The 26,791-nt window shown below is 38.8% G+C and overlaps 1 protein-coding gene across 1 annotated transcript in view; it reads left to right on the top strand.

Annotated features, from left to right (window-relative positions):
- Positions 1-26,791, top strand: part of ASXL3 (ASXL transcriptional regulator 3) — a 194,165-nt gene that overhangs the window by 68,541 nt on the left and 98,833 nt on the right. Inside the window, exons 3-5 of the mRNA XM_068993650.1 lie at positions 3,129-3,237; positions 4,473-4,581; positions 22,864-22,985. Of these exons, the coding sequence (XP_068849751.1) occupies positions 3,129-3,237; positions 4,473-4,581; positions 22,864-22,985 (340 nt within the window). The remainder of the gene's footprint in view (positions 1-3,128; positions 3,238-4,472; positions 4,582-22,863; positions 22,986-26,791) is intronic.

Here is a 26,791-nt window from a genome sequence, read left to right as displayed (position 1 = left end):
TTTTAAGCTGGAAAACTAACTTTTTTTCCCTTTTTTTTTTCTCTCTTTTTATAAATGGGATACCGCATTCTTCCAATTCATCCTTTTAGAAAGTAAGTAACTTTTGAAATTTTGGAGATTTTTGAATTAAAATGTTGATGTGTTATTATGTCATATACAGTATACACAGGCACATAGTCTATTCCAGAATTTTTTGCTTTCAGATTCTGACTTAGGCAATTAACTCGCATTGTGAGCAAATATTTTTTAATTTAAAAATAAGGAATATTACATAGAAGATGTCTATGCTCTCTAAGAATACAGACTTTTAACACATACTTGCCTCATCTTTTTTCATACCCACAATAAGACACTGTGTTTTTTAATATATACAGATATATAAATATATATTTATATCTTTCTTAAAGCTGGCCTATGTACACTTGCTGAGTCTATTTTTTCTGAATATTAAAATAATAGAAATACATTAACGAGATTTTTATTTATTCTTGTTCAGTGGCAGTTACTTAGGACATTCACTTTTTCAGGGAAAGCAGTCCACAATTTCTAGACTCTGTGGAAATGTTGAGAATGATAGCAATAAGTAAAGGGTATGAAAGATTTTTAAAATTCACTTTCCTATGGATATGCAATGGATGAAAGTTACCTTTCTAGTAAGCACTTCCTCTTTCAATGCTAAAGTTTTACAGTTTTTAAATGAATGGGCCATTTAATTTGATTTTTTTTCTATGAAGAAATGCAATTGATATGTTTAAAACTAAGTGACTAATCAGCCTGAGTAGTAAAATTTGCATTTGATTGCAAAATATTTTTAATTCTTCTGAAATGCAAATGTATAGTTTTAAAATAAAGTGGATTTCCTTTTTGTTTTGGGGAAAATGACAGTAGTCTTTGAGACTTTTGGATATCTGTGTCATGTGATTATAAAAAATATTTCCACAGTAAATCTTGAATTTATTGAGTTAATAAACAATATAGTTTAATAATATATCCCTATTCAACAGAGCTTATTATTTATATGAAACTGGGTATTATCACTTTCGTTTGAAACAAGCATAGCATTTAACTATTTAGTAGTCACTTTATCTTCCACCATTATCTTTGGTTTACTATACCTTAGAAAGAAAATGTAAATTATAGTGATATTAAATTATGTTTATTCTGTATTTTTTAGTTGTCTTTAAATCTGCATTATTCTCTAAAATTCTAAGTCTGACTTCTTGAAATTGTGTGTATTAGGACCTTAGGAAAGAAGAAAAGGAAGAATGTGTGTGAGGTTTGAAATGTGGACAATTAGTAGTATTAAGTATTTTTATATTTCAAAACCATATTGTTTCATTTATGTGTATAGAATTCTATTTTCCTTGTAGTGGTAACATTTTCTTGCTAGGTCCCTACAGAAAAAAATCTGTGTTTCTGACAGTTTCGCCAAATTAAAGCTCCACAAATCTGGTATAATAATTCCCAGCTTCAAATTGTCTGTGCTTTTTCTGAAGAGAATAATGATAAAAATATATATTTTACAGTGTTCAGTGTAACATGTATAGCCTTGTTTATCTGAAATTTCTTCACGGACAGCTATTTCTGGGAGATGAATGTATTTTACTTTATAAGGAATGCTTGGCCCACTTTACATATGAGCAGAGCATCTTTTGTGAGGAAAAATAATGAAATGAGGTCTGTAGGCTTGTAGAAGCTTCGAGAGGAAAGCTATTACATAAACTCCCAGCCTTGTTTCCATGTGTACTTCACTGTTCTGTGTTGTTCTGTGACCAAATTTATGCTAGGGCTCTTGCTTCCTGTCAGACCAAATGGAAACGTACTGATGTGTTGGCATAGAGAAACTGTTTCCTAAAATAATAAAGTGTTCTTATTAGAATACTTATAAACCTTTATGACCATGATGTGTATATATGCTGACTGGCTAGTAAGTGTGTTGTGGCAGCTCAGCAAATTTGGCTTTTTCCATTTTATTGGTGAGCATTCATAGTAAGTAAAAGATGGGACAGTCTTGGTTTTTAGAACACTTTTAGTTTAGTCACATAAAAATATGTTTCTATCACAGAAATTCAAACTTCGAAACCTTGATATCCTAAAGGTTCTCTTGTCCAAGGATATCTTGGATTATACACCCAGAACCCTAACTAGGTGAATGAGATGGGGAATAGGGTTTCTAATCTGTATTGATTCAACCAAATATTGAACTTATAACGTATTAGGAAGTAAAGTATATATGGAAACATAATTAAATGCAAGTAACGGTTCTACCTCTAAATTCTAGTATACAGAAATACCAGTTTACAAACAAAACACAAAAGAAGTTCTAAAGTTACCCCAGAAAATATATATGTATTATACATTTCATAAACATCTTTTTAATTATATGAATACATTTCAAAGATGTTTGTACATATGTGTTTTGATATTTTAATCAATATTTAATACCATTTGATTCCTTTAAAAAAAAATCTGTTTTTATAGTTCAGTCACTTACTTCTTTACTGCAGAACATTATCATTAGCTGGGTAGGATTCCCAAACACATGTTTTCTTTATTTGACAAGTAAAGAGCTGAGGAAAGAATGTCACTGAAGAAGCATAGATATAGATTTTTACTTGGCCTTCTGAGAAGTGCAATCCCATGAGTAACTTAAATACTTGTAATTTTAAATCAGTTCTTGCCTGGTTTCTTATTATTCTTTTGTTGCTTTTCAACCTATAGGATGGAGCTGTCCTTGAACTTGGTTTATTTGATCATTCAAGTGCAACCATCAACTTGTCTGTAATATTTAAAACCTGAGGCTTCATGGTGTTATTTGCAAAATAACACCACATAAACGTTTGGGCTTTGGTTTCTTTGAAATATAGTGTTGGTTGCTTTATGAATAAAAGCATAATTTCAATTCAGGAGACTTTTTGCCTGAAGCCTATAAGACAGATGCATCTGATTAACTTTGGCGAAACTGGACTGGCCTGTTATTGTAATGTAGATGTTTTCGGGGTTGGGAGGATATTTTAAAAAGGCATGCAAGAGGGTCTTTTTTTTTTTCCCCCAAGAGACTGAGAACGGTTTTGCCCCAGAAACTGCGTCTCAGACTGCTTCATTTTTTGCGCACTTTTATTTTCTAGTGGAACTTCTCCATTAGCCTGTCTGAATGCAATGCTTCACACTAACACGCGAATCGGGGATGGAACATTCTTCAAAATCCCTGGGAAGTCAGGCCTCTATGCTCTCAAAGTAAGTTGGACTGTTCTGCATATTATGTCTGTTATTACTATGTATCATGCCTTTATTGAGACATGTGAAGGTAAACAAAATTAGATTTGGGTGAGGGGGTAGAATGATCCCTTTGCCTTTTAAATGTTTTCAGATGTCTTAAAAATGATTTCATATTAAGAATAAACAATGACATTCTTCTTTAAAGAAAGCATATCTGTGGTTTCACTCTAACATATAGTAATGGAAAATGGTTGTGGCTTCCTTGAAATTCTTGATTCTTAAAAATTTACATGGAGGAACGCCATGGTTCATCAGCCAAAAGTTTTAAGATGATCACAGTTGCCAAAAAACTATTTGATTTGATGATTACACATTGATACACCAGCTTCACACCTGTATGTCTGTCTTTTATAAAAATAAGAAATGTACCCATTCCTCTTGAAAATTTGCTGTTTTAAATGTTATTCAAATTTGAAAGAAACGGTGATCTCTGGGAAGTTTTTAGTAATAAAAGCTTTTACTCGTATGAGAAGAACAGAGAAATTAAAAGCTGCAGATAACAAAGTCTTAATGATTTTCGTGTAATTTCCGTTTACATCTGGAATGGAAATGCCATGTAAGATGCCAAATTCCGGAGGACAAAAGCTGATACAAATGGCTGTATAACTTAGAACATGCAAAATCAGTGTATTTTCTCATAAATTGAAAGTATCAGCTTTAGTAAATGATGGGTTACGTTTAAAATTCATTAATTTCCTTTGAGAAGTTTCTTCTGTTTTATTTTGAATGGTAAAAGTTATACCTGGCAAAGAAGTGGGGATTCTTTCTCAGCTCTTAAGCATCAGGCTCTTGTTCTATGTGTGTGTTTCAGAAAATAATACAGGCTAATCAAAAGACTTGTATTATTTATTATTTTTTGTAGCTACTTGGGGGTTAATTTATGATTATATCCAAGTTGCAAAGCCATTTTTTAAAATGAAGACGGTAGAGAGAAAAAGAGAAACATATGACAAAAAGAAACTTTGTCTTTTGTGTAGATTTTAAAGGTTATCTCCCCAAAAAATCAACTATTGCAGTGTGCTTTTCCCAGTAATCCACCCCCCTCCAAGGAGTGGTTTTATGTTAAAAAATAAATCAGTATTGCAATTTAAAATCACAAATAACTTTGATAATTCCTTAGGGCTCTGGAAGTATTTTGAGTGTTTTCCATTGCTAATACATCTCCATAAATCATTATTTTTAAAATAATACAGAAAGAGGAGTCATCATGCTCAGCTGATGGAACTTTGGATTTAGGCTGTGAGTCTGAATTGGATGGCTCAGAGATGGCGGAGGCCAATGCCAATGGGGAAGGAAATGGAGGTAAGTGTGGCAGATTTTGAGATAGAAATCCTGTTCTCTTAAAGGTTATGTAGAGTTCCAATAACTTGCTAATTGAGTTCCCTACCATTATTGATACAATTTTAAGTTTTTGCCACCATTTATCATTAAACAGTTCTAAAGGTTAGCACCTAAGAAAAGGATTCAGTTGTTTGCTTTCTGCCTTATTTTGCTTTTTAACAGTATGGATTTCCCTGCCTAGTATTCTTGAGTGTTATCATTATATTTCTTGTGCAAGGTGAGAGGCTTATGCGGTTTGCTGTGGTTTTATCCTTATGTGAGACTTGAGACGGCTCGGCTGATGTTTGGTTTCTGATTGTGCTGATTTTTCCTGTGATCCCAAGTAGTTTTATAATAACTTTGTTCCTAGGTTTGTCTTTAATAAGTTAAGCTTAATGTTAACATTCCTCACAGTGAAACAGGGACCGAATGAGTTATATTCTTATGAAATGCTTTTGAAAAGTGAACAACCCTTCTGGAATTCTGAGGGGGCATTTTCCACTTGAATTCTGTCCATGTGGATTCATTTTTAACTTTTTCAAGACTTGCGTTATGATCTGTTGGTGTATGTAATTTCTGTACTGCAGTTTTGGCAAATCTTTGCTCCACAAAAGCTGCTGTTCTTTTCTATTTTTTTAACCTAACTCACTGGTCCCCCAAGTGGACCCATATCATGCTTTGAGAGGAAGACTGTATCATTAAAGTCTGTGTAGGTGGACTCATAGAAATCAGTAAATTACCGTTAAACAAACAAACCTTAAAGGATCCTTGCAGGAATATCATATTTCAGTAATAGCCCAAAGCCATTCATTTCATTAATGGTTGTAGGAGTCCCTTTGTATTCTGACTAGCCACTCCTGCCCTTTAAACTGGTGTCTTTCTGATAGTCCCCTAGAGGCTGATTTTGCTTCAGTGCCATCTGACCTGTAGCCAAGGTGCTGAATTATTATAGGAAACACAGATTCTTGTCTTAGTAAAATGACTGAAATCAGCTTTGTAAACTTTTTTTTTTTAAACCAGCTTTCATTTAATTTGATGTCCTTATTCCTCCTGTACCTTTTGAAAACTCAACTAAACCCCCCACCACTATCACGGTAGTGCTGTGAACTTTGGCAGCTCCTTGTGTTTAGAAAGAGAACAGAGCAGAGATGCAGGACAATTTCTGGATTTCTGGCAGGCCTAGTGAATGGGGCACATTCTCCTTCAGTGGCTGAATGGGAATCTTACTGGGTCCTCTTGCTGTACTGCCTGCTTGCATGAACACTTGCAACCTCCCTGTCTCTCCCACCTACTTTCTGTTAATGTAGATCAACATATATATTGAGTTTCTGCTATGTGCTGAGTGCTGTTCTCAACATTATAGTTGTTGCAGTTAAAAAGAAGAAGAAAAAGAGACCTCGCATGGATTGTATATTGGTAGAGAGACAGACAATAAGCAAGATAAATATGTGAAATTTACAGCTTATTTAGTGCTGACAAGTGTTATGGGGCAAATCAATTAAATAAGGAGATAAGAACGAGAGAGAAGTACATCTGAGAAAAGACCCAAGGGAGTGAGGGAACAGGCATTTGATGGGAGAGAGTTCTAGACAGAGGAAGCAGCAGTTATAAAGGCCTTAAAGCTGGAGAGTGCCTGGAATGTTCCAGAAACATTAGGCCAGTGTGGTTGGAGTCCAGAGTGAGCAAAGGAGAAGATGGTAAGATACAGTTGCAGAGAATTTTTGGAGTGCCATGACACAAAATTTTGTTTTGAGTGAGATGTTAAACCACTGCAGGGTTTTGAGCTAGAAGGACAATGATCTCAGGCCTTAGCAGGATCACTAAGTACAAAAAAACCATATATAAGAGAACAAGGACAAAAACGGGGAGACAAGTTAGAAAGCTTTGGTGTAATCTAGATAAGAGATGATGGAGTTTGAATAATAGCAGTAGCATGAATGTGATGAAAAGTAAGTGAATTCTAGGGTAGACCCAATAGGAACTGCTGGAATTAGTGTAGTTATGAGATAAAGAAAGGAATTGGAGATGACTTCAGAGTTTTGAATGCCAGCAAGTAGAACTATTTTCTTTAACTTAGATGGAATACTTGCAAGAGAGTCAGTTTGGGGTGGGGGATGTTGACAGAGGAGCTCAGTGTAGGACATATTAAACATGAAATTAATTTTCAGCATCCAAGTGAATATGTTAAATAACTGGACTTGTCTGTCTTAGATTAATGGGAAAGACTTTGCTGGAAATATACATTTGAAAGTGGTCAGTTTATAGATGAGCTTTAAAGATAAGAAACTGGATGAAATCACCAAGAAATTGAAGGCAGATAGAAAAGAGGAGAGGCTCAAAGACTGAGCTTGGGGTACTTGAAATTTAAGAGGTAGGAGAGATTATAGGAACCGGCAAATGAGACAGAGGATAAGTGGACAGACAACTTATGTTGTCAGTTCTGAAAACAGTGAAGAAAGTGTGTCTGGGGAGGAGGTAACTAAAATGTGTCAGTTGCTCTCTCCGTGTCATCTTACAATGAAGGCCGAGAATAAAACATTGGATTTAGTTTTGTGACATTATTGGCAATGACTTTTTTTTATCATGCGTTAAGACCGCAAGCACAAATGGAGTAATGTGCAAGAGAATGGGAGAACAGAAATTGGGAGACCCCAAGTGTAGTCAGTTCTTTCAAGATTTTTTGAGATAAAGGGAAGGAGTGAAATGGGGAAATGGCTGCAAGAGAAAGTGAAAAAAAGGAAAGTTTTCTGAATATGAGAGATAAATGTGAAAACAATCATATACTGCTGGGAAGAAATCCAGTTGAAGAGGTTTTGATGAGGAAGGTGTCCTGTTGCCATGTACTTGATTGGATGAGAGGGAAGGAGATCACAGATGAAGAGATTGGCACTCTTCAGGAGTATTGACTGGTGCTGTAAGGAAGCAATAGGAAAAATGAGGGTGCTAGCTAGAAATGAAGGTAGGTGAGTATGTGGGGAGGGGCTGCACAAGTTCACTTCCTAATGCTCCATTTTTCTCAGTGAAATAGGAAATAAATTCTTCAGCCACGGGTGAAGATGGAGAGGTAGCTCTGTAGATCTAAGGAGAAGATAGAAAAAATGTTTGTCTTGGGTCTGACATCATTAAGGACAGTTCTGAGACTGCTGATCCTGAATTTAACGTGAGAACAGCCAGCATGTCTGTGCATTTTTCTCCAGTCACGTTCAGGACCACTCTGTGAGTGCAGAGTAGACCGATGTTGAAGTGGACCAGATCTGGGGTTCAGGGGTGAACGATGAAGCCAGAGAGGGGTGCAGGAGTTGAGGGTGCATAACATGGAGCATTAAGACCCATCTCTGTGGAATTTAAGCTGGTTGTGGGGGTTGAGCAAAGGCACATTTGTGTGAGGAATGGCATGAAGGAAGAGGTGGAGGTCTCCTTAGGGAAGAAGAATCGTTTGATTTGGTGTTCAAGAGGAAATGAGTTGGAAGGATAGGTGCTTTAAGAGTGGAATATATGAAATTGAGGTTGTAGTTGTTGTTCAGTTGCTAACTCATGTCTAACTCTCTGCTACCCCATGGTAGCCTGCCAAGCTCCTCTGTCCATGAGATTTCCCAGGCAAGAATGCTGGAGTGGGTTGCCATTTCCTTCTCCAAGGGATCCTCCCAACTCAGGGATCGAACCCCCATCTCCCGCATTGGCAGGCAGATTCTTTACCCCTGAGCCACTGGGGAAGGCCCTGAACCTGAGGCTAGAGTGGATTATGGGAGGTGTGTCTGAGCTGAGAAGAAAGAGGGAGGGGAGGTTGAAGGCTGTTATGAATGGTTAGGTAGTGTGGGCCCTCTTCAGAGTGTCCTGGCCAAGGTGAGCATCAGTGACTGAAATTGAGCAGCCCTTCCTTTGCCCAACTTGCTGTCATGAGATGGAGCAGGGTCAACATGGAGGAAATACTGTCTTTTCTTATCCGCACAAGGATGTTGTAAAGGCTGGTGGTAGTAGAGAATCATCTGTGTGGATATTGAAACGGTTACGACAGAACTAGCATTGAAAGGGTGTGATATTTAGGAGCTGAAATCGTCCAGAGATGAAAGGGAGTGACCCAAGAGTTGGTAGATAATTACAGAAAGGTAGAACAGTCTGTTGACAACCGACTGTTGGAGATGCAATGCTGGGGGCGTTTAAGGAGCAGGAAGGAGCATAGAGGTCAGGAGTCCCATTTTCAGGCCCAGCAATACAAGATGTGTGGGAAAGACACAGGCTGCTACCTGAGAAGGTTCCAGGGGGAGTAGTGTCCATGGGCGAGGGCCAGGTCAATCAGATTTTGCTAATGACTAATCCTGAGTTTCAGAAGAAAGAGTGGGAGGGTTTTAGTGGCTCTGAAGGGGTCCAGGGCAGGGTGAAAGCACTTAGGCAATAATTAAACCACAACAGGGATAAGCAAACTCCCCTAATTTGAAATGTGAATGAGTACTTCACCAAAGAGCACATACCCACACATCTCCAGCTAATGGGGACCAAAACTGGATTTCCTGATCTCTCTTTGAAGTTGTACTAACGAAATTGCTTTGAGAAATCACTGAAAGAATGGTAAATAGCTTATTTCCTTGAGTGTTCCTTGACTTGCCCACTTTGACATCTTACTGCAAACCACAATTGCTTCTTGTAGAACGAGTGTGTTCCCTATGTATATGAATACCATATACTTCTGTGTACAGTCCGTTAACCCCAGGATAGATTTTTAAACCTCGATACTGAAAATATGTTGAGTGCTCACAACGCCTATCCTTTGTGAACTGTTTACATGTAGACTGATTAATGCTGACAGCTCTCCTGTGAGCTAGTCAGACTTCCTAGGCTCTGTTGCTGTATTTGATTGAATTTTTCTATTTTTGATTCTTATTTTGTTTATACTTTTAATTTTATTTTTTATTTATTTATTTTTTTACCAGTAAGGAAACAGGCTTAGAGGTTCAGTGTTTCATTTGGGTGCCATGCTCAGGTTGATGTGAGTGACTCCAAAAGCCAGGCTCTGACCACTATGTGACCCTGCCTGGAACCTTGGGGAACACTCTTAGCCCGGGAGTCACTGGTGCAGTTTAGTTTTGCAATAGTTGTCCAACTCTGTTCTGATGCTAAACTTGAGAATTTGACAAGGAGGAACCACCGGCTTATCCAAATGAAGGAATGGGCTACCACATGATTTCTTACAAATCAGTAATAAATGCCATGAAGCTGAACTGGTTTAGATGATTTCCTTACTTACTCTATTTCTAATAGGTGTTTGAACCGGCAGTTAGAATGGATATAATTTCCACACTTCTTACAGCTGTACAAATACGCTTTGAAAATATAATTAGAGAGGGAAGGTGGGAAGTGTGGGGTTGTGGGGGCCTTGGGAGAGAGGGCAGGGGAGAGGAGGGTCCCACCATCTGTTTTTTAAATGTTTATTCTTTTCTCCTTTTCCCATTCCTCCTTTGGGATATGAGAGAGTGAATAGTATTAAAGTGAATAATAACTATCAATTGGTAAGATACCCTTGTGACAGTCCTGAGACTAAGCCTCTGCTACCATAGAGTTATTTCAGATGAACAGAGATTAGTTGACATGTGTTACACCACTAAACGGAAGCTCAGAAAAGTATTTGAAAAGAAAGTGCTTTACGAAAGCTGGTGACCAGAAAGAAGTCTTGTAGCTTGATTCCAGTGACATGTGAATCTTTAGATAAAGATAATAACAGTAATGCATTTGCTTTCTTCTTGCAGTCCGTTGGCCAGCAAAACAGATTTGTTTTTAAATGATAGACGCTTCGCCAAGTTATTTTATTTTAAAGTCTGATTGCCTTTTTTTTTTTTTTTTACAGTATGGGAAAGGTAATACATTCTCAATTCTAGAATTAACAAGACACAAAACTAGAGCTGTGGATTAGGTTTCTTTGACTCCTAAACAGTTTTTCAAGTTAATAAGAATTAGAGACTCAAGAAAGTAAACTCTTCACATTTTATAGGCTTAGCTCAAGAGGTGAAAGAGTGATTTAGGAGAATCACTTGGTGAATATATCTTTGTTGACAACCCATGACCATTTATGTCTGTATAAGTAAAGATCTATGTCACCCAAAGAAAACATTTAGAATTTTGTGGACTATTTTAGTCTGAGATTTATGCTAATGTTTGTATCTGAGTTGCTTTCTGAACATAATACATTGGTATATTATGAGTTTGCTTATACATATTAAGTTGACTTACAATACATGGCTGGCTGTGAAAACCATACATATTTTATAGAAATGATACCATCGGTAGATCGTCTTCACCTCCTTCCCCTTCTGTTTATAAATTGTTATTAAAAAGAAAAAAAAATGAGCTTCTCTTTTGGTGGCCATAATATATTTCATGTTTAAAATCCAAAGCAGCCATCCTACTTAATCTTTTAAAATGAGGAAACTGGAGAATGTACAATTTTCATCCATAGAGATCAAAAAAGGTTTTGCTTGTTATTAACCCTAATGGCTTTCAGGGAGGAAGCAGCACTCTAGCTGGAGAATTAGTATTTTCAAAGTCTCTATTTAAGGAAAAAGATTATAGAGAACACACATCCTATGTTTTAGTCCTCAGATCCCGGGGTGAATAATGATTCTAGCGTTCGCAGAATTTTATGTGGTCCCTTTTCATTATTCCTTATGGCCAGTTTTATAAGCGGGTTTCTGATTGTATGATTCTTGGCAGAGTCATGTTAACTTAATGAAACATTATTCAGCTCACTCTTTGTTTGCGTTGGCTCAGAGGCCGCAGTTTGAGGGGCCTGTTTTTCAGAAGTGAAAAGTGCTTTAAAATGGCCTGAAGTGTGTGGATAGGATCTCAGTTGAGACATCAATTACACCCAGATGAGCAGCTTCCTGGAGGAAGTGAGAAGGGTACTAATGAAGGTTTCGGCGCCCTCTGGGAGTAGTCACACTGACAGTTTATCCCTGGCAGTTTTATACAAGGGGTGGGAAAGGAGAATGTGTGCACCCTGGAGCTGTGAAGGATGTGTTCAAGTAACTTTTGAAGAGGTCGCCCCACAATTGGGTGTCTCTGCTCGCGGTGGTATTGATCTGGTGTTGCTGGGCTTTTTCAGGAGCTTGCCTGTGACTGCTCACGTGTGATTTTACATCAGATGACACATGAGCCTTCTTTGTGTTCATCACCCATCTCTCCCTGACAGCCATTCCTGAGAATCTTGTAGGAGGGAAGGAATTCTTTCAGCGACTGTGTCAGGGCCCCTGATTTTTCTCAGGTTGAGCGAATTTGTCTTTTATCCCACGTCTGCATTATCGTTAACAGCTTTGTTGGCTCCTAGAGACACCTGCTCTACATTGGTGGCCCAGGGAAACTAAAGTGTGTGAAAATGTTGTTGTTTTAGTTACACATGGAAGAAAAAACAGAGGAAAAAGAATACTCTTCACAGTCAGAAATGACCGTTGGCAGGATATACAACTTCCTCTGCCCACTCTTTCTCATTCTCCTTTCTTTCATCCCAGCCCACAGCCTTCACAGTTCAGGGGAAGTATGAGGGACTTCAGAGATTCACACAGGCCTGGATCTCTCTCATGTCAGCATTTTACTTAAGCCAGTCGATTCAAGTAGACATTATTCTAATAGTAAATGCCCAAAGGGATGGGAATCCCACAGTCTTCTTTATATTTGTGTCTCTGTGTTTTTGATAACCTTTATAGTCAAGAATTTTTTCCTTATGCTGAAATCTCTGGAGCTTTTAATTAAACCAATTTTCTCCTTTCCCCCCCCTCTGATGATGGAGAACAGCTGGGCATCATCTTAGCTCCCACCCCCTTCATCTTAACTCCTCCAAATAACTTATCCCAGCTCTTTCAAACATGACTTATAGATACTATTTTCCATTTCTTTTACCCATTAGGGACCTCTTTTTCTTACATATTTCCCCTTGAACCCTGAACTTTGTTCCTGTGTAAATGGATTTTGGTTAATTTTAACAGTCCAAGAGTCATGGAGTTAAAAAAAAAGTTTTTAAGTGTAGATAAAGTGACCCATTTAAGTGTACTTTCCCCTCTTTTCTTGTTCAAGGAAAGAAATATTTCATAATATAGAGATAAAGATTGGAAATAGAGTACGATCTCATGATAAAAGCGAAGTCCCTCTCAAATAAAACCAAAATTAAATGTATTCTTCCAATTACTCATCCCAAAGAGTCAGATTTCTTCTTGATTGATACAGTTTGTGACTGATAGAGAGGAACAAAGAATCCATGCTTTTAAAATGAAGTACTTTTTTCAGTCATGTCAGATAATCCATCGTTTCTTTTTTCTCTAAAGTGACAGGGTATAACCATTTCTCAAACAGTTAACCATATGTTTGTCTAACTCCCTTTCTTATTCACTGGAGTTATGCTTTGTATGTTGAAGTATGAAGTCATTAGTAGTGCCCATGAATGAAGCACTTATCCTTGACCTGTACCAACCTTTTAATGATATTCTTTGTGGCTGCTTTTTTCTATTTCTCATTTTCTAGATGGGTTGCTGTATTTTGGAGCAGATGTTTCAGGAACTTGTTGCCATGTAGATCACAGGTGTTGTGGGGTATAAGAGAAATAGCTTCTAATTACCGCCCCCCCCCCACCACACAAAGCAGCTTATTGTGTTATTTTCCATAATTCTAAGTGGATTCTATATCAGTTCTATGATAGGAGGGATTAGGTGGTTATAGGATATGTTGGAGAAGGAAATGGCAACCCATTCCAGTATTCTTGCCTGGAAAATCCCATGGACAGAGGACCCTGGTAGGCTACAGTCCATGGGGTCATAAAGAGTTGGACACGACTGAGTGACTTCACTTTATGGGATATGTATGCTTTTTCTATTAAATATTATTATTTCTGGTTTTGTTTCTCTTTTCTCATCTGAGTTTCTTGTCTAGATATACAGAGATACTAATCCAACTAAAATGTCCTGGTGATAAATTGAGTGCTGATTAGGAGGGATTCCTATACCTTCAATGAGTAAACTATTCTTCCTAGTTACTTGTGGAAATTCATTGTCTGGTCTGATACAAACCAATGTGTTTGTGAACTATTTGAGGACAATGCAATAAAATTGCAATACATCTAGGTCTGGGATATCAGATGACCGTCATTTGTAGTGCATGATATCTGCCACCCAAATCATTAATGTGTCTGGCATGATTACGTCTTGTGGAGCACGTTCTTACTGATATACATGCCTGGTATAATCATGAATCATCTGATTCGTTCTTCCTCCTAGTTAATTTTTGCTCTCTTTTCTGCAGACCTCTTCTGACCAAGAAAAGGGCTTGTTGACCTAATATAGCAGACTGTATAGTAAAGTTTAGTTTGTTACTGTTGTTGTTCAGTGGCTTAGCTGTGTCTGACTCTTTGGGACCCCATGGACACACCAGCCTCCTCTCTTCTCCATGGTCTTTTGGAGTTTGCTCAAACTCATGTCCATTGAATCGGTGATGCTGTCTAACCATCTTTGCCGCTCTTTTCTCCTTTTGTCGTCAATCTTCCGCTAGCATCAGAGTCTTTTCCGATGAATCAGCTCTTTGCGTCAGGTGGCCAAAATATTGGAGCTTCAACATCAGCCTTTCCAATGAATATTCAGGGTTAATTTCCTTTAGGATTGACTGGTTTGATCTCCTTGCAGTCCAAGGGACTCTTAAGAGTCTTCTCTAGCACCACAATTTGAAGCATCAGTTCTGCAGTGCTCAGCCTTATTTATGGTGCAGCTCTCACATCTGTATATGACTACTGGAAAAACCATAGCTTTGACTATATGGACATTGGTCAGCAAAACGATGTCTCTGCTTTTTAATATGCTGTGTAAGTTTGTCATAGCTTTCCTTCGAAGGAACAAACATCTTTTAATTTCATGACTGAAATCACCATCCAAGTTATATTAGTTGTATTTTATTCATAGAGAATGTTGTTCAAATACTATCTAATACCAGTACTTACAATGTTTAGACACTGCCTGCCTTGAAAGTCTGCGGGGAAAATTGCTGTTTCCATTATTTTATTGCTGTTATTTCTCTGTTTAATTGCTCACCTCTTATACCCTTTGGATGTTTTCTTGTAATGCAACAAGGGAAATTGTTTAAATCTAGATACCTAAACATATCTTGGAATAAGAACTGCTCTGAGAGGAGCGGTTCTCCTCAGTCTGAATCCAAAAAGGATTAAGGAGTTGCCTTTTTCCTGAAAGAAATGGAGTCCTGGAAATATTTAGTTGAGATCAAATGATTTTGTCTGGTTGTCATTAAGTCATCTTCAACAGTTTTTGGCATGTATTTTGCTGCTGTTTATATCCAAAGTATCTGATATGCACAATTTCAAATGTAAGTGTGACACATAAAACATAGCACAGTTCAAACATAAACTTTTGGGGTTATTTGCCAATCTGGGGATAATTTTGAATTATCCACTTATCGATCCTTTAAAACAAATTTTGGTTATCACTGCCAGCAGGTTCATAGGGTTGGTTTTTCTCAGGCAGAAGGAATAGTTCTAAACCTTTTTATTTATTTTTTTTAATCATTCCTTATCTTTGGCTGTGCTGGGTCTTCATTGCTGTGAGGGCTTTTGTCTAGTTGCAGGGAGTAGGGGCTGGGCTCTAGTTGCCATGTGCAGGCTTCTCTTCACGGTGAGTCCTCTTGCTGCGGTTCCCAGGCTCCAGGGCACAGGCTCAGTATTTGTGGTGAATGGGCCAGCTGCTCTGTGGCATGTGGGATCTTACCAGATCAGGGGTAGAACCCATGCCTCCTGCATTGGCAGGCGGATTTTTTTTTTTACCACTGAGCCACCAGGGAAGCCCTATACCATTGTTATATGAAAAAAGTACTTTTAAGAAAACTTAAGGGCTCAAAGTCAGGTCTTAGGTCTTAGTCACTGTTATACCCCTGCATTTTATACAGTCCTTGGCAGGAAAGTGTTTCATAAAAGTGTTGCAATTGAATAAATGATTAATAAACAATTAAGCTCCTCTAAGATCCAGCCCTCTTTTGAAATTGAATTCTAACAATGTGCCACATTCAGTTTCAGTTCAGTCGCTCAGTTGCGTCAGACTCTTTGTGACCCCATGAACCACAGCACACCAGGCCTCCCTGTCCATCGTCAACTCCCGGAGACCACCCAAACCCACGTCCATTGAGTTGGTGATGCTCATCCTCTGTCGTCCCCTTCTCCTCCTGCCCTTAATCTTTCCCAGCTTCAGGGTCTTTTCAAATGAGTCAGCTCTTCGCACCACTTTAGGTGGCTAAAGTATTGGAGTTTCAGCTTCAGCATGAGTCCTTCCAATGAATATTCAGGACTGATTTCCTTTAGAATGGACTGGAAGGATCTCCTTTCAGTCCAAGGGACTCTCAAGAGTCTTCTCCAACACCGCAGTTCCACATTATTAATCCTCATATACTGTGTGCTATTTGATTTAAATTTTTGTAGTTTAGAAGAACTCTGCTAAGCCTATAGCGTATACAGGATCACTTTGACGGAAAACTGTTTTGATTTGAGAGTGTCTGTTTGTTGAGAAAATTGAAATGAAGTAGTTGGAGGAAGAACTGAAAGAAATGAAATCGATCAAGGAATGCTCATTTTCCTGCCTTCATTAGCCCTTTGAACCCTGGTTACCTCAGGTAGCCAGTCACTTAGTATGTAGATGAATGAGACATATGATGATTAATATCTTTGTTGCGTTGACTCTCTTGTGCCCACATCCTGGGCTATTTTGTGGTTCTGCCCCCACACGGCTCCTGACATTTCAAGTAAGCATTGTCATTTCTAATTTTGACTTTTCAGTGATAGTTATTTTTATTTTACCACACGAAACCTCCAGACTGTGATGTTCCTCTTGAAATAAGTCAACAAGTAAGGACAGCAAAAGGAAATGTATCTACATTTAATGGCAGGTCATGGGGCTTCCCAGGTGGCTCAGATGTTAAAGAATCTGCCCACAATGCAGGAAACTTGGGTTCAATCCCTGGATCGGGAAGATCCCCTGGAGAAGGGAATGGCAACCCATTCCAGTATTGTTGTCTGAAGAATTCCATGGACAGAGGAGCCTGACGGGCTCCAGTCCACTGGGTCCCAAAGAGTCAGACACAATTGAGCGCCTAACACTTTTAGCTTTCACACTTCACATAGATCTGCCATGGACTTGCATAAGATGCTTTTTTTTCAGTTTGGTTTTCATATTTTCCCTAATTTATCTTAGGATAATGTGCAATCTTTTAATAAAGATTCTGTTTTCAAATTTTAAAAATTCATTTGTGTATATATGCTTTTCCACCAAAAAAAAAAAACCAACAAACCACAACTGTGCTTTGCTGACTTCCCCTTCCATGAATTCTTGTTAAAAACAGTAATTGAAAGTTAACTTTAGAAAGAAATACTTTAGAACTTCCCTAGTGGTCTGGGTGGTTAAGAATCCACCTGCCAATGCAGGGGACACATATTCAATCCCTAGTCTAGGAAGATTCCACATGCTACAGGCCAGATAAGCCCGTGCACCACAACCACTGAGCCTGTGCTCTAGAGATGCAACTGCTGACGCTCAATTGCCTAGAGACCATGCTTTGCAACAAGAGAAGCCACTGCAATGAGAAGCCCAAGCACTTTCAACAAAGAATAACCCCCTACTCACCACAACTACCAGAGAAGGCAGTGGCACCCCACTCCAGTACTCTTGCCTGGAAAATCCCAGAAGGAGGAGCCTGGTGGGCTGCAGTCCATGGGGTCGCTAAGAGTCAGACACGACTGAGCGACTTCACTTTCACTTTTCACTTTCACACATTGGAGAAGGAAATGGCAACCCACTCCAGTGTTCTTGCCTGGAGAATCCCAGGGATGGGGGAGCCTGGTGGGCTGCCGTCTATGGGGTCGCACAGAGTCGGACACGACTGAAGTGACTTAGCAGCAGCAGCAGCACCACAACTAGAGAAAAACCTGCACAGCAATGAAGACCCAGCATAGCCAATTTTTTTTTTTTTAAGGAAAAGAAATAGATACTTGAGACAAATTTCATAAAAATCAAATTGGACAGTTTAGTTTAATTAATATTCATGGATCAACTGCTCTGTGCCTGTCTTTGCACAGAAGTAAGTATTCAAGTTGCTGGGCCTGTGAGTGATAAGGCAGATGCAGGCAACAGTATCTGAGAGACTGACATGAATTCATAACACTAAGTTCCAAGAAAGCATGGGTAGGAGAAGAGTAAGTCTTTCTCAGAGATGGGGATAGTCAGGAAAGCTTTGAGGAAGCTGTTTGAGTTCGGTCTGTCAAGATGAGTTTGCTAGGCAGAAAGATGAAAGAGGGACGGTCAGAGCAAGTGAGACAAATACAGCGAGTATTATGTGTGTTCAGGAAATGCCACAAGATTTCGACTGGCTGAATCAGAGAGGTGGGAGTTGGGAAGATGACCAGGTGTGAGACTAGAAATAAAGACAGAGTCAAGATTGCATTCTGCTCAAACATACGGTTATCGGGGGAAGGGAGTTTGGGATCGACATGTACACACTGCTATATTTAAAGCGGATAGCCAACAAGGTCCTACTGTATAGCACAGCGAACTCTGCTCAATGTTATGTGGCAGCTTGGATGGTGGCGGGGTGGGTTGCGGTATTTAGAGGAGAATGGATGCATATATATGTGTGACTGAATCATTCTGTTGTATACCTGAAATTATCACAATGTTGTTAATCAGCTATACGCTAATGTAAAATTAAAAAAAAATTTTTTTTAAAGGAGTCCATTCTCCTTTCCCCTGTTTTTGTGTTTTGTGCTAAAGTTCAAAGCCCTCTTGTATACCTGTCAGGGGCTTAGTACTTAGGCTAGGGGGAATGTCACCCATGCCTTCATCTCAGTGCTGTGCTCAGGCGCTCAGTCATTTCCCACTCTGAGCAGCCCTGCTTACAAAGTATGAGCTTTAGTTCATATTTTCCAGTTCCGTCACATTGTTGGGTCTCATGGTGAACGAAAAAGAAGAGAGAGGGGAAGGGACAGCTTGGGACTTGGAGAAAAGAGGCTGCCATCCAATCTCTTGTTGAGATGCACTCAGCAGTTCCTGTAGCCTCGAGGGCTAACTGGTGATGACCTGTAATCCCTTGGGTCCCAAGCCTTCTCAGTAAAATATTTTGGAGGAGGAGTTTGGGAATCTGAGTGTGAATGAGAGTAGAGGTAGATGAGCGACAGCGACTGAAAAGTCCCATTAAACTGTTTGAATTAAACCTGGCAGATTAGCTTTCAACTATGCTTTTAGCTTGCCTAGTTTTATCAGGCAAGCAAAACATAGAAATAATATTCCTGTACCTTTTAAAACATTTTTTTTTTCTAGTCTTCAGTTTGTCCAGCTACAAGTAGGGCAGGCAGTCTTGTGGGGTTTCCAGGTATAAAGTCCTAGCATGAATTTTGTGATGCTGCCAGTGCAGAGTTACAAAAGAAAAAAAGAGAAACAGTTTCTGTTCTATCCCGAGTGCCAAGAAGATATCACTTCTAAGCTCCATGTCAGAGTTAGATATTTATTGGCTAAAACATCTGTCCTAATTCTTCAGTTTCCTGGCTCCTGTTGTAATTTCAACATACAGGGGATTTCCCCTGGCCCTTTCTTGAACATTAATTTTTTTTTGGCTTGTATTTCAGAGGCCAAACTCAGCCCCTTAGATAAATATTCAGGCAACTGTTTAAAATAAGCCCTGTATTATTTATTTATCACATCTGTTAAGAAAGCTGCAAGGATAAAGTAAGAATGAAAACTGTGTGTTTTGTCAGAATATGAATCTTGCAAGAGTGTGTTCAACCACTGCTCCATCTCCACAGTGAGTGGTTTTAGATTCAGCTACCCTCATGGCAAAGAATGAATATATCACTTAGATGCCCGTGTTTAGGGTCTGTATAATCAGTACACACACACACACACACACACACACACACACACACACACACACAGGCACACACTCTTTGAAGGCTGTGCATGCATTATATTGTGTCCTACTCATTTTTATTCTTGAACTTTCCCTTAGAAACAAGTTTTAAATATACAGGAATACTCATTTATATATTTTATTTTCTGTTACATTTTTCTTTAAGAATCTGCATTTATTTTTTTAGAACTAAATAATTACAGGGAAACCAGTTTGGCCCAGAGAAATAGGATCAAGTTCAGAAAGAGGAACCAGGGAGGAAAATGACTCTGTAGTAAAGGAATTCTCATGATGCTTCACTTGGGTCTAGGCTGGAATGTAAGATGAAGTAAAACAGAATTGAGTTAAAGGGAATTGAATCACATTGAGGAAAAACTTCACAGTATTTTTTGAGGCTGTTTCACTTTTATTGTCATTCCCTCCAACTGAAATTCTGGGCTATATGTTGACAACTCTTTCTTTTGGAAGCACTGTGTGTAAACACATGTGATTCACTGTTAACACAATGCGGTAGTGAATTTAAACAACCATACAGCGTATACACTGACACCGAAATAGGTATCACAATACCCCGTGGTTTCCTAGGTCAGAAACAAATAGAGCCAGTTGTAATTTAGATACCTGTTATCCTCAGGAAGTGACAGCTGAGTGTATACTGCTTATTGTAGCAGTCAGAAAATAAAAGACATAAGGTTTTGATTACACCCACACTGATTCAGTAATTGTTGTTTTTTTGATCCTGCTGCATTGACGTTTACCTTTGAAACACTTATGAATAAAATCATTTCCTGAGAAAATTGGTGAATGTGTTTTGATGCCCAGTAGGCCAGGAGCATTCTGATGCTTTTTACAAATTCCCTGAAACCCACGTGCTGCATTTTGGCTGTCTTTTTAAACTACCATTAGGTTTGTATTTTTCTAGGTGGTGATACTAATTTAAGAATGTGAAAGTAGTAAAACCTATTTGCTAATGTGCACTTTTCTTTTGGCTGGGCTCACATTCCATCCATTTAGCTCTGTTCAGTTGGGATTATATAACGTATCCACCACCTTCCTCTCATCTCTCCAGTTTGTCACACTTCCTATTGACTCCAGAATGTTGAAAAAAAAAAAAGTGTTCCATGTAATCAGTATAAAAATAAATTTATCTTTAGAATATAAACTGATGGTTATTTCTCATATTCCTTGATAAGTAAGCTTTGGCAAAGGGTACAAATAAGTGATGATATTAAGGAGAGAGGCCAGGAAGCCATAGTTTATGTAAGCAGTAGTATAAAATGTTTCTTTACTGGAACGTTTAGATTGTTTTAAGCATAAAATGTCATAGTGTATCAAAGAGAAAAAAGTTACCTGATCTTTAACTCAGGCATTGCTCTCCCTGGATATCTGGGCTCATCCTTTTGCTACTTCGACCTTAATGTTTTCTGGGCCAGTTGACCTCAGTTTTTTCTTATCAGAGCTCAACATCTTGTTTCTTTGTGGCCTTATTAACTTCCTGTTTCATGTCTTCCAACATTATGCAACATGTTCTTTAGACATTAAATTTTCTGTATCAGTTCTTGGCTTTGAAGCCAGATACTCTAAATGGAAGATTATGAACCTGGCCTTGGACCCCAGTTCTGCTGTTCTACTGGCTGTGACCGTGGGCACATGAATGACCATTTCTGAGCTGTAGTTTTCTCTCTCCAATGTGGAGATGACACTTTTTCCATCTCGCAAGGAAGCTGTGAGGATGAAATGAGGTCACGTATGTGAAATGCCTGGCATTAATAACTAACAGCTATTTTCTAAAATGTGTTCGTTTTGTCTTCCTACTTTGTATCATTCAAACAAAACTCGATTCACTCTTTTGCCTGAGCATCCTCTTTCATGGGCTGCATTTTCCATTTCTAGTCAGTGTGAGCTTTATTTATTTATTTTTTTAATTTTATTTTTACTTTGTTTTACTTTACAATATTGTATTGGTTTTGCCATACATTGACATGAATCCACCACGGGTGTATACGAGCTCCCAATCCTGAATCCCCCTCCCACCTCCCCAAAACAGTGCCGTCAACACAGCCACATGCACATGTCTGCATTTTTTACTAGAATTTTTGTTTGTTTGTTTCAGATTTTATTGGAGTAAAATGACTCTACAGTGTGACTAGAATCTTAATTCGTCCACCCACCTTTCACACTCAGGTCGGAATTGTCCCAAGCTCCTGTTCCTTGGAAATTTTTCTTAGATTAGTGTTAACCCTGGTACCCTTAAGAAGGCTTATTTTAAGCTTTTACAATATGTTCTTGAGTTATTTTCTTCCATATGACTTCCTCTTGCCTCCTGCCTTTGACATATGCCTCCTTTTGCCACTAATCGCAGTGCTTCCTCGTGTGGATTTTCCACATAAATTCCCCCTCCCCTGAAATACAGAGAAAAGGCCTTCTATCTCTGCTGCTGCCAGAGTCACACCAGTGTGAAACCCGCTCTCTCAGGCAGAGTGTCTGAGGAGGATGGAAAGAAGCGTTGGCGCTCCAGCACAGGTGTTACAGAGTAGAAATGACAGTGAACTTGACTTCCATAAATGAGGCACCTGGAAGGCTTGACTGTAGTAAAAATGGGTAGATCATATTGTAATCTGCAGAGTCCATGATTTTCTTAAAAATAATTACCTTCAGTTGACACTCAGCATCTCACATTTCATTTTTCCTTCTCCATGCTATGTACTTTGGCCCATAGCAGAGGATATACACACACCCCAGTGCACAGATTCTATAGACGGAGGGCTTTTAAAGGGAAGATTCACAGTACCTCTGAGGTTGAAAGTGAAAGTGTTAGTCGCTTAGCTGTATCTGACTCTTTGCGACCCCATGGACTGTAGCCTACCAGGCTCCTCTGTCATGGATTCTCCAGGCAAGAATACGGGAGTGGGTAGCCATTCCCTTCTCCAGGGGATTCTGAGGTTGGTAGATTGAAAACAATTTCATTGATGTAGATTCCTTCTTCAGAATGTTATGAATTGCCCAGTCTGCATACTCACCTCCAGAAAGTACCTACTGACTCCCACCTCTTGAGACAGATACTGTGCTCTTTTTTATGTCTGTACAGTAGCCCGAGACATTGAAATTATCATCAGTTAGCGGGTAAGGAAACTGAGGCTCAGAGAGGTTCAGTGTAACTGTGGCCACAGAGTGATTAAATGATCCCTTCTTTCAAATTGAGATGCTCATCTTTATATTGTGCTATTTTGCTTTATTTTAGGTATCCATTTTCAATTGGAGAAAAGCTCCAAGTGAGTTAATTATAGTGAATATAAAAAAAAAAAGGAATTCAAATTAGTAATATCTTTATCTCTCTGTTTCTAGTGTGTGCGAAGCAGGTAACCGATGAGGCGTCTTCCACCCGAGATTCAAGCCTTCCTAACACAGCAGTGCAGAGCAAGTTAGTGTCTTCCTTCCAGCAACACACCAAAAAGGCTCTCAAACAGGTAAGTTCGCTGGCACTTGTTTGTCTCTCAGTTCTACCTACTTAAGATAACGAAGCTTATGCAGGAAAAGCAAAATAAATAAGAATGTAGTAATCTGAAAGCAGCAGAGATGTGTTAGATTCAGCCACCCTCCTAATATCCTGTATGCTGACTTTAAGCTACAGACTAGGAGAGGCTTGGCTGAGAACTTTGATGTAAAATAGAAGAGGGAAAGTGTGCTTGGAAACATATCGAACTTAATTAAGAGTGTGCGTGTGTGTGTGTGTGTGTGTGATTTAGAGCAAATATATTGCTTGTTCATACACGTATTTTGAAAATACTGTCTCTATTTATGGTCTTATGTTTATCTGATAGTTGACGTCAAAAAGAAATGTAATTTCTTTCTTGTTACTGAAATGCATTGCTATAAATAAGAAAAATAGCGGTTGTGGCTTCCTTGCATCTCGACTATGCGTTAGTGTGTTTGGTGCTGAATAGAGGTCAGCTTTGCAGTATCATCCCCACATTACATAAGCAGTCTTGACCTGTGTGTCCTTGTCCAGAGATGGTGGTGAAAAGTGTGGTTATAATATTGGACTCGAGAAAGAAAGAAAGTGTTAGTGACTCAGTTGTATCCAACTCTTTGCAACCCCATGGACTGTAGCCTATCAGGCTCCTCTGGCCATGGAATTCTCCTGGCAAGAATACTGGAGTGGGTAGCCATTCCCTTCTCTAGGGAATCTCCCTGACCCAGGGATTGAACCTGGGTCTCCTTCATTGCAGTCGGATTCTTTACCACTCAGACATAACCTGGTTTCAACCCTTGCTACTCACTGTGTGTCTCTGGGTAAGCCACATTTCTTTTCTGAATCTTAACTCTTCTAGAAGATGGAGAAAATAAAAGTACCCTTCACCTGGGAATGATCCGAGAATTAAGCAAGGTGATAAGCTGAAAGGAGGTGGTAAAGTGAATGTGTAGCCCATAATAATTGCTCATGAATGTTAGCTACAGCCACCCCAGAAATGCTGCGTGTGTCCAGAAGAAAAGAAAGAGATGCTGTGGGCAGAGGGGAGCAGTGCGTGATTAGAATAATGTCAGTAAATGCAGAGCTCACATATTTAGCCCTGAATTCATGGTTTTCCCTTGTTTAACTGCTTTCCTGATTTTTTATTTTCATCATTTTGTGACAGCCACCTCCACCTCACCCCTTGCTGACCCTTACCAAGTCTAGTAATAGAGGTGTCATTCTAAATGGTAGATTTATAAGAAGGAAAAAGAAGCCATGTTTTTAAATAAAGTTAAAAACATTTTTAAAGTTTTACCAACACATAAAGCTACGTAATATTCCCATCCAATCTCTTGAAGTTAGAATGTCTCCACCGACTCCTCTGTTTCAAACTAGGAAACTTTAAGAAAGAAATAACATTTTTATACTGAATTCTGTTACTTTTTAATTCCGTCTTAGCTACTGAAATCACAGTATTTTTATTCACTGGTATTATATGTAAGGTAGTAACAGTGTTTCATCCTGCAGAGGTCAAATACTGAGCTCGCCATTTGTGTCCTTGCTCTTGTGAAGTGTTTTAGATGCCAGAGAACAAAATTAAATTCAGTGTGGCGATCCCTTTTTCCCTGATGAAATAAACTAGGGGTGATGGTAGGGACGCCTGGGGAAAGGCTGATTCCAGTGGGAGAGTGGATGCAGGTACTAACATACCAACGAAACGGGAGACTGCTGACTTGAGCATTTAGGAAACGTAGATGCACCAGCCCCAAGCATCCTGTATCCTGCATTGAACCTAGACAGGCCTCCAATTAAAATAAATAAATTTAAAATTTAAAAAAAGAGACGTAGATGCAAACCTAAACGAACTCATGCTTCTGAAGAGCAGTGATTTAGAAACTGTGGACACTGCGAATCCATCCTCCATATGAATGCAAAGCTATTCATTCACATCTCTTTACTGTCATGTTGCATTATTTTTAACTTTCTTCATGTTTGTTTCATATCCTTTGAACTTTTTTTGTTTTCTGTTTTTTTTTTTACAATTACTAAAACATGACACAGTTTTGAGTTCCTGGGTATTTTTTGTTTGTTTTATTTTTTGTAGATCGCGTGTCCACGGGAAGTACCACTTGCTTGATTAGCATCTAAACCTTGTTTTAAGGAGCCAGCCCTGTAAGCTTCTTAATGTCCTGAGAGAGCTATTTATTCATGTCTTAAAACTTACTGTCTTATAATCAGGTAACAAGTTAGTCACCCGGACAGTGTGGCACAATATATAGAAGATATGCTAATGTTTGATTAATAATCAAATTCGTATTGGAAGTACATTTAGAAGAAAAGCTGTTCTTGTAGAATTTTGCCAGATTCCTTGTAATTGCTGAGTTTCTTAAGGCAGCATTTCAAAAATTGACTGAACATGCGGCATTTTGAATTGCAGCAGCCTCAGCAGATTTGCAGCTTTCTTTTTGATAGTTGAATGGCCCATGACCATGTAGAATTCTTTGAAAGTGTATATACTGTTTTATATATATATATATATATATATATATATGTATGTGTTCTGTGGTTGTGAATATGTTTTGTGTGTATACATAAACCATAATCTTACAGCATGAATCATAATCTTAAGAACCTAGGGCCAGCCGAATAACCCTAATAATAATTACATTAGCTTGTCATTTATTTTTATGCTCTGCATTTAACAGGCACTATGCCATTTAATGCTCACACAAATCTTTTAAAGTAATCCTTTAAAATATGTTTCAAATGAGGAAGCTACAGCCCAGAGGAACTAGAAAACTTACCCAAGACTGTCCAGTGAGTAAATCTTGAAGATGACATTTGAACCCAGAATCATAGTTTCAGATTCTGCCCTCTCAACTATTAGCTCCTTTTAGCATATGCTTCCTAGGTGCCTCAGTGGTAAAGAATCCCTCTGCAGTACAGGAGATGTGGGTTCAATCCCTGGGTCAGGAAGATCCCCTGGAGAAGAGCATGGGAACTCACTCCAGTATCATTTTCTGGAGAATCCCATGGACAGAGGAGCCTGGTGGACTACAGTCCATGGGGTCGCAAAAGAGTCAGACACAACTTAGCAACTAAAAACAACTACAGCAGTGTAATAGGATACATGGAGTTTTGACATTATCCAAGGAAACCTGCATTCCCGAGTAGTGGTATAATGTAAGGAAAGCATGCTGCTGCTGCTAAGTCACTTCAGTCATGTCCGACTCTGTATGACCCCATAGACGGCAGCCCACCAGGCTCCCCCGTCCCCGGGATTCCCCAAGCAAGAACACTGGAGTGGATTGCCATTTCCTTCTCCAATGCACATAGTCATTAAGAATATTATTTCTGGGCTTCTCTGTGGTTAAGACTCCACCTCCCAATGCAGAAGGCATGGATTCAGTTCCTGGTCCAGGAACTAAGATCCCGTGTGCCACACAGCACAGCCAAAACAAGATAATTTTTTCAAAAAAGAATATTATTTCCTAACAAAGACTGCTTGTGTTCAGTATCAGCACATATTAAAGGTAGATACTTAAATATAGTAGCTTTTATCATTTTACTAGGAGTATTTTTTGAGTCAATAGGGCTTTTGTATTTCAGCTCTATATTGTGCAGTGTAGATTCTTAGAAAAAGAAGGTGGGGAAAAAAAAATCCAGTAGCTTTTTACACACTCTTGCCTGGAAAATATCATGGACAGAGGAGCCTGGTAGGCTGCAGTCCACAGGGTCACAAAGAGTCGGACATGACTGAAGTGACTTAGCAGTAGCAGCAGCAGCTTTTTACATGTAAGTATAGTGAAGAAATGGCTT

This window comes from Capricornis sumatraensis, chromosome 21 (assembly GCF_032405125.1).
Source record: "Capricornis sumatraensis isolate serow.1 chromosome 21, serow.2, whole genome shotgun sequence".
NCBI classification, from domain to species: domain Eukaryota; kingdom Metazoa; phylum Chordata; class Mammalia; order Artiodactyla; family Bovidae; genus Capricornis; species Capricornis sumatraensis.
Note: the sequence above shows the minus strand (reverse complement) of the source record. Positions and strands in the feature narration are given on the sequence as shown.